The 8,987-nt window shown below is 40.6% G+C and overlaps 1 protein-coding gene across 1 annotated transcript in view; it reads right to left on the bottom strand.

The window, feature by feature from the left end:
- Nucleotides 1-8,679, bottom strand: part of LOC134183723 (probable cytosolic iron-sulfur protein assembly protein CIAO1 homolog) — a 15,084-nt gene extending 6,405 nt beyond the window's left edge. The window contains exons 1-3 of the mRNA XM_062651319.1: nucleotides 8,567-8,679; nucleotides 8,460-8,497; nucleotides 5,555-5,843 (exon numbers count right to left, since the gene is read on the bottom strand). Of these exons, the coding sequence (XP_062507303.1) occupies nucleotides 5,555-5,843; nucleotides 8,460-8,497; nucleotides 8,567-8,665 (426 nt within the window). The 5' untranslated portion in view covers nucleotides 8,666-8,679. The remainder of the gene's footprint in view (nucleotides 1-5,554; nucleotides 5,844-8,459; nucleotides 8,498-8,566) is intronic.
- Nucleotides 8,680-8,987: the final 308 nt, after the last annotated feature.

Genomic DNA, 8,987 nt, shown 5'->3' with positions numbered 1-8,987 from the left:
GATTTTGAGCAACTTAGATGGCAAAGAATCTCCACCATGCTGACAAAGAGACGTCTTCGGTTATTGGGTCACATCTTGCGCATGGATGAGTGTCATCTACCAAGGAAGCTTTTGGTGTGTGCATCACCCCAAGGTAGACATTCAGTCGGAGGCCAGAGAATGAGATGGAATGATTTGGTACTGAGGGATTTAAGGAATTGCAATCTTGATGGGGTTTGCAGGATACTAGCAGAAGATAGAAATGAGTGGAGGAATCAGATCTGAGCTGCCACACAGGAAGTAAATTTCAAGAAGGAAGAACAAGAGAAATACCGCAAGAATGAGCAGAAACGTCGCCGCGAAGCAAGGCAAACGACATCAGAGTTTGCTTTACACTGCAGCTTTGATGGTTGTGGATTTACTGCTGTAAATCATGCCGGCCTTGTAACCACCAGAGGCAGAAACATGGTCAGTCCCTGACTAGTCAATGTCAATACTGTCACCAAACATTCCGCCAACAAGGCCTCCACAACCACAAGCGTTTCTGCTGTCAGAGAACATCCACTCCTCTGATATAGCCTATGGTGACCTTGGCCTGCATCGTTTCTCACTGGAATGAACGCAGCGTGAAGTGAAGAGTGTGTGTGTGTGTGTGTGTGTGTGTGTGTGTGTGTGTGTGTGTGTGCACGGGCTCAGATGTCAAGTACCTCCCTGCGGTGAGTCCTAGTAACACATTTGCAATTTTGCATATGTGGCTAAATCTTGACAGGTCGCTGTCAATTTATTGTGAGGAGTAGTTCCAGATTTGATAGCAGTCCACCAATTTTGGTCTTGCAAACCAAAACTTGGTTATCTTTTTTGCACAAGAGAATGGCAATAAACAGTGGTAACAACCTAAATGCAAAGAAGAAGAGGAGAAGATACAAAAGGAGAAATGGTTTGACTGTAGGTACATGGAATGTGAGAACACTGGTTGAGTCTACAGGAGATGAATGTGTGTGTGTGTGTGTGTGTGTGTGTGTGTGTGTGTGTGTGTGTGTGTGTGTGTGTGTGTGTGTGTGTGTGTGTGTGTGTGTAGGAAGAGTTGTTGAAGTAGGTAACGATGTTGGTGTGATTGATAGGAAGTTGGACCTAGTTGTGAGAGAGTTAAAGCAATATCAAGTGTCTGTTGCTTGCATTCAAGAGACCAAGTGGTTTGGCAATAATGTGTGGACTGCAGGTGAATACATATTTTACATTCTGGACGTCCATTGCCAGTTACTGACAAAATTGGGGTGAAAAATGAAGGAGTTGGAATCGCTCTGAACAAAGCAGCTGTGGAAGCTTGGAAGAATGCAAAAACAGGAGTGGGAGGTTGTGAGTTCTAGAGTAGTGATGGCACTGTTATTGTGGTTAAAATCAGAGAGATGGCGTGAAGACGAAAGACCTATGTGACCGTTGTCTGTGCTTATGCCGCTACTGCAATGTTTCCACCTAACATTAAACAGACATTCTACTCAGAATTGCAGGACACTATTGACAAAATCCTACGGACTGATGTACTAGTGATTTTGGGTGGTTTCAATGCACGGGTGGGTAAGGAAGTGATTTATGGCAGGAGGACTCAGGAAGGTATATGGTAATTAATTGATGAGCGAAACTTAGCAGGAGCTGAGTTGTTGGAGTTCTGTGCTGTCAATGAAATGTCCATCATGAACACTTGGTTTCAGAAGAAGGAGATACACCAGAGCACTTGGACACATCCTGCAACTAAGAAATATCACATGATAGATTTTGTCGTGATAAAAGCCAGCCAGAGAGTGTATTATAGAGATGTACAAGTGATGCGAGGAGCGAATTGTTGAACAGACAACAAGCTAGTTAGAGCAAACCTGAACATTGTGACTCCACGTCTTAGAAGTGGTGTACAGAAGAGCTGTACATCCTTTGCAGTACATGAACTTGCTGTCAGGACCAAGAGGGATGGGTACCGCGCAGTGTTGGAGTGATGTTTACAGAATAGACCACACAATGATGAAGATACATGTAAGAAAAACACTCTGAAGGATTGCATTGTAACCGCAGCTGAAGAAATTTTGAGTAAAGGGAGAAGAAAACAACCAGAGTGGTTTCAAGAGAGCTATGACATCTTGATGCCTTTAGTAGAAGCCAGGAACAGAACACACCAGAGAGTACTACAATCTAACACGACAGCAAACCAAAAGGAATTCAGGAAACAACAGAGACTTGTGAAGAGAGCAGTGAATAATGCCAAGAAGACTGGATATGTAGAGTTGCTAAAGAAGCCAAAGTTGTTGTGAAAGACGGTCATACAAGGTGGGACAGAATTAGGAGATTACAGCAGGCTAATGCAGGGAAAAGACTGATTAAACCTAGCATTGCTTGGAAAGAAAATGGAAGTTTGACACAGGGTAATGAAGAGTTGACTAAGAGGTGGAAACAAAACTTCCTGAAGGCCCTGAATGCTACATCAGAATTATAGGCAGGAAGTGATTGATGATATACCATTGTTGCCACCTGTTATGGAATCGGATTACCCATCAACTGCCAAAGAACTATCAGAAGCCTTGAGTAATTGAAGAACAGAAAGGCAGGGGAAAGTCTGGCATTCTTCCAGAAGTAGTCCTCTGTGGAGGTTGTGAGCTGGAAGACAGGATATTGAGAATAATGGAACAAATATGGGAAGGAGGTGTGGTAGATGATTGGAAAGATGCTATGATTATTCCAATTCAGAAGAAGAGTGATCTTATACGATGTGATAATTGGCATGGAAAAAGTCTGTTTGATGTAGTAGAAAAAGTTATGGCAAAAATAGTGAAGGAGAGGTTGGAGCAAATTACTGATAAGATCTTACCAGAGTCACAGTGTGGTTTTACAAAAGGTTATGGCAGCATAGATATGATTTTTGTTACTAGACAGATTGTGGAGAAAACTCAGAGCATAATGATACATTGTACATGTTATTTGTTGACCTGAAATAGGCATATGATTCTGTGGCAAGAGGAGCATTGTAGAAAATCATGAAGAATGAAGAAACGTGGCATTCCATCAAGGATGCTGAAGATTGTGAAGTCATTTCACGAGGGAATGCATGCCAAGGTGAAGGTTGGTTCTCAAATAACAGAGAATTTGAAGTAGGGAATGGACTCAGACAGGGACGTACTTTGACACCTACATTGTTCAGCATTTATCTCAGTGTTGTAGTAGCTAACTGGAGAGATAGGTATGAAGAAGTGGGAGCAAATGTACTGTATAAGCATGGTAGAAAACTGGTGAGCGACAGGTCTGTTAAATCTAAAACTGAATAAAGTGAAAGTGACTGAGACACAGTTTGCAGATGATGCAGCACTATATGCAACATCTAAAGTTGCATTTGAGTCAGCAGCAGCAGCAGGATATGAGAAAGTGGCAAGCGACTTTCGAGTGCAGTTGAGTTTGGAGAAGACAAAAGGAATGGCTGTTGGTCAAGAGGTTGATGTGACACCAGTACAAGTGAAGGGTGGCAGTTTGAATATTGTAGATCACTTCTCATACCTTAATTGGTTCTAACATCTTCAGTGATGGAGAAATCATGGTAGAAATAGACTGTAGGATTGCTAAAGCATCTCAAACCTTTGAATGCTTGTGGAGACCCATATTCCAAAATAGAAACCTTTCTGTAGCAACAAAAAGACAAGTCTATCGAGCAGTAATATTGTCAGTCCTGCTATATGGGGCAGAGACCTGGACACTGAAGGCCCAACAAGTAAAACGCTTGAACTCATTCCATAATCGTTGTGTGAGAACTATCTTAGTCATAACAAGATACCAGCAGTGAAAAGAGAGAATATCAACCAGGCGTTTGGCATCAACATTTGGAATGCAGGAAACCATATCTGACCTCATTATAGAACAGCAACTCAAATGCCTCAGACATGTGGGTCGTATGGATGAAGAGAGACTGCCAAAGAGAATGCTATTTGGACTATGTCATGAAATGAAACAAGATGAAAGGATGTTGCTAAATCGAATATGGGAGCTATTGGTGTGGGAGATAGGTGGTATGAGTTGTACCGAGACAGGGGAGACTGGTTCAAGCTTTGTTGTGAAGGTATGGAGAGAGTGTCAGAGACAAGGCAGAGACAATGAATGTCCAGCAAATAACCAGTCTCGACCAAGTAATCTTCAATGTACTTGTGGGAGAAGCTTTTGTAGACAAGGAGACCTAACTAGACATGAACGTTTCTGTAGTCATTAATTTTTCATTGTTTTTATTTCTATTGATTCTGGGTATACACTCAGAACACCGCTATCAAGTTGCTTCGCAACATGGGCCGCTTCAAGTTTCAAGGTGTTTGCATGCATGCATGCATGCGTGTGTGTGTGTGTGTGTGTGAGAGAGAGAGAGAGAGAGAGAGAGAGAGAGTGTGTGTGTGTGTGTGTGTGAGAGAGAGAGAGAGAGTGTGTGTGTGTGTGGTGTGTGTGGTGTGCGTGTGTGTGTGTGTGTGTGTGTGTGTGTGTGTGTCTGTGTGTGTGTGTGTGTGTGTGTGTGTCTGTGTCTGTGTGTGCATGCGTGTGTGTATCTGCGTGTACATGTGTGCACATGCGTGTGCAGGTCTGTGAAAGCATTACTATTACTGCACCCTATAGTCCACTGCCAATAGATTAAACCACAGAGCATTCTCTTAATTAATTACGGCAACTGTAAAACGGTTACTTACTTGTCACTGTCAACACAGTACCTACTAAAATACATAAGTCTTCACCTTCATTACTTGTCAATTAATATTAAAGTAATTCAAACTTTGACTTGAACAACCACTTGACTATAACCAGGCAGTGACATCGCTACGCATGACCCTGGGGATCAAGACCATGCCCCCAATATTAGTAGATGGGACCGTTTAGACAATAGACAAGGTCTCATAACGTTACAACACCAGCAGCTAGTCTCTCCAATTTGAAGGTCCAACGACACCCTTGTACTAAGTTCTTGCATATCAAAATGCTAAAAAAGTGAACTACATATTATGTGTTTGTGAATGCATAATGCAATATTGTAATGGTTTGGCCTTCCAGGCATCAACTACTAAATGACCTACAGTCAGACTTCATTATCTGACACCCGATAATCAGACAACATCACTTTCTACCAAAGTACACATGAACCAATCTACACGGGTCACCAAGTATTTGTTACCCGAAATTCAACAGTCGCGTTAGTCTAGCTGACAAAAACCAGCGAGACAAAGTGAACTGAATAACAAGGTCTGACTGTATTTCATACTACCTTTTATGATTAAATCATATTTAAAACTGATATAACGACAAACTGCTCATTCTAAAAAATCATGTAATCGTTTAGTTTCATTTCATTCCAATTGACAATTTCTAAATCCAAGCATCAAGCAAAATAATTGATTTTATTTTATTAGTCTATAGACAGAATATCATAGTGACACTTCCACAAAACATCAACTACATAATGCGGTATTGCAAGATATACAACAATGCTAATTATTTTCTGTACACAAAGACACTACAATGATTACGTTATCCGGTTGGTATCAATTAGATTTATAAAGTATTTACAAACCTCTTTCACAGCCCATGTCTTGACTGTGCCATCGACTCCACAGCTTGCCACAACAGATGGACATTGACTGTCAATATCATTAGGATCAGGGCTGCTGATATAGACAACATCACAAACTTGTCCCTTGTGGCCTCTTAGTGTCTTTGCTGTGTAATCGGCTCCAGGTCTTCCTCGCTCCATGTGTGAATCACGACTTCGTCTCAGTCCATAGTATCGATACCAACGACTGGTGTCTCCCTCTGCAATACTAGAGATGTTACAAAACGACCACCGAGACAGACAGTGCGATCTAAAACAACAAAGATTAATTAGATACACACAGATGTACAACAAAGATGTAATCCTTTGCATCTCAACTATACACAAATGTCCAGCGTATTCTATGCAACAGTCCTTCAGTCAGAATTTTTGTGCTATAATTCCAACTGAGGCTCGATTATATAATTAAGCCATCTATAGACAGAGCCGACAATCCGGATGACTGCAAACTATAAATGGTGCGGCCTAATGTGCACTACAAGGCCTGGTGCATTACAGTGGAGTGTTGCAACTCATGTGACCTGTTTTAGTACCATGGTTAGTAGAGCATAAATTAAACTCATATTAATAAATTAATACTTTTAAACTAATAACTGGTCATTTAAGGCATATACGAGTGTCTATCTGTGACATCATTGATGTATCTAATTTGACATGCACAGTAGCACAGTAGCACTGTGGTACACTTTTCTCAAAACCAATTCATTTAACAATTTGTCAAAAGTAGTACGTGTCAGGTCACTAAAATTCTGTCAATCTCATCACAGAAATATATTACATATTTAATTAGCTAACCCTAAATCGGAAGTCTAGTACAATACACTGCTAGTAAAAGTACATTTTAAAAAGTGGTCCAACCATTGCCAGACTGACTGGAGTGCATGGTTTCACCCACCCTGACAGATGCTACTCTACTTCATATCCAAGCTAACATGAAAGTCCAAATAACAAAAGCTAATAAAGTCATGATCCAGACTTGCAAATGTGTACATATGTAGCTGGATATAGATACAATTAGACTTACAAAAGTCTTGGACTGTACATACCGTATTTCCTGGAAAGAACACCGCCCTCAAAAGAGCGTCGCAGGTTCACGGCTATAGACTCAAATAAACGCCACCCTTGAATGAATGCCACATGATACACGTGGGTAGCCACATGGTTTAATTATTGTGCAATCAAAGAATGTGCTTGACACGTGTTAGAAATGCATGGCTGCATAAGGAGACGGTAAAACAGATAAGGAGGAAAAGATCTTATGAGGCCGCTTTGTTCCAGGAACGCATCTCTACTAAAGCTCCAACTCAAGAGAACACTTTGACAGAAGACACTGACCAACTCAAGGCAAACAAAGTAGTCATAGACAATGAGAAGAGCGACCAGTAGTCATAAACAACAAGCAGTTTGATATAGCAGAGTTCGATATAACAGTCAGTCATCAGTCATTAACCGAACAACTGGTGTTCATGACCAACCTCAATTTTGCTTTAACTGGACATACGTACATGACTAATCAATGAGTAATAATTATAGCATGAATGGTACGGAATCAATGAGTGACCCAAAAGTCCAAACAACTGATGGAAGCAGCAGGCATGATCTAGAGTTGATGATCTCCAGATGCATGAATGCAAAACAACATTTTCAATAGATCAATATTATATTTATTGCCTCAATTACGCACCGTTTCTTGCACGAGCTGCAGTCAGATAGGATAAACTATGGGAGGGCTGTGTGCCCCTAACTAAGTTGTTTGTTGAACAACAACGATCTTGATAAGCTTGCCCATCTCTTGATTAGTTTACCTTCTTATAGCCACAAAATAGAATTAGCAGCATCTCTAGCACTATCATTGATTGCATGAATTGAAAACCCCACAACAACCACCAATCGTCTTCGTGATCAATGACAATGCATCAGAACAACAACAAACAAGCCACATTTTACGTTTTGATTTTGATAGAAAATAAATAATGTACAGTAGTGAATATGATGCAACAAATAAAGAAATGAAAGTTTGAACTAAATGTTAATGTTGATAATTACAAGAAAGGATTGTGAAATCTAATGCCCAAAATTTAAAATGTCAGATCAACCTCTTTTGCTAGAGCACGATGTCCAACCAAACGCTTTGCCTTACATTCCACTCTGCATAGGGTTAGGTAATTACGACCTGAGTGATCGAAGTAGCCATACACAATAAGTACTTTGATTGAACTTTGCTCATATAGTGCGTCAAAACGTAGCAATGGTGTTTAGTAAAAAAGTAATGGTAAAAGAATGTCGCCCTCCAATAAATGACCTCTTAAAAACGCCACAGGATATCTCATCTCCTGAAATAAATAAACGCCACAGCGTTCTTTCCAGGATATACAGTAAATTAAAATATAGCAACTTGCCAAGCCCAGCTAATCTGACTGTAAGGTGTACTTAAATGCTGAAAGAATCGACTTAATGAAAGGATCACGCAGATATGTGCCCAGTAGACAATATATTCTGTAGGCACATAGGAACCTAGATTTGGTTGATGAGGCACACATTTCTTAAGGCTCTGCACAAAACAGCTAAATGTATTATTAATATATACATTTATATGCATGCTACACAGCAAAAACAGGAAACGAACATTAACATTATAGTGCTAGTGCAGTACTACTGTATGCCATGTCAGTGCTATCAGTTCTACGTCTGTCATCCCTATAAATTAGAAGGTCACTTGACAGCTTGAAAAGTTGAGGCCGCACATGAGGGGCACGTGCCCAATACCCCCTCGTCCCGAGATAGGCCTATGTATTCTAGGGCAACTTGATATAAAATGTAAGCTTCCCTCTCTTTCTAATCTAAACTATACAACTACAGCATTAACCTCCAGATAAAACTTGCAGTTGCAGCTTCGCGAAAATCCTAGATTTAAAAGAAATAGTAAAAGTTAATATAAATGATCATGAGTTAGTGTTGACAGCTACAGGTTACCTTGCACACTTCTAGACATTTTGCTAAGTCTTCAACATTGAGATACTCAAACACACACGTCAAACAATCAGCAGGAATATCGAGCAAATTCATTAACATAGAAGAACATACGGGATATTGAATTTTGTTTACACGTGATCAATAAATCTTAACATGTCCTGGCCAAACTGATACGACAACTGTTCTCGCTGTAAACGTACGTACAGTAGACCCGCTTATTCGGACGCCAGTACCCAAACGCAGCGTGACGGTAGTAGCAAACGTAATCATGCACGAATTCCGAAATGAGACAGCACACCTTTGTCACGTGGGTTAATTAAGAAGTCACGTGCAGTTGTGGGATAGCCCCGGGCAAGAGATTAATTAATTAATCAACGTGGGGCTCCACTGACTGTACTGCTCTTGTAACAACCTTACATAC

The sequence above is a fragment of the Corticium candelabrum genome, chromosome 8 (assembly GCF_963422355.1).
Source record: "Corticium candelabrum chromosome 8, ooCorCand1.1, whole genome shotgun sequence".
Taxonomy (NCBI): domain Eukaryota; kingdom Metazoa; phylum Porifera; class Homoscleromorpha; order Homosclerophorida; family Plakinidae; genus Corticium; species Corticium candelabrum.
The sequence above is the reverse complement of the archived record's forward strand: the minus strand, read 5'-3'. Positions and strand labels throughout refer to the sequence as shown.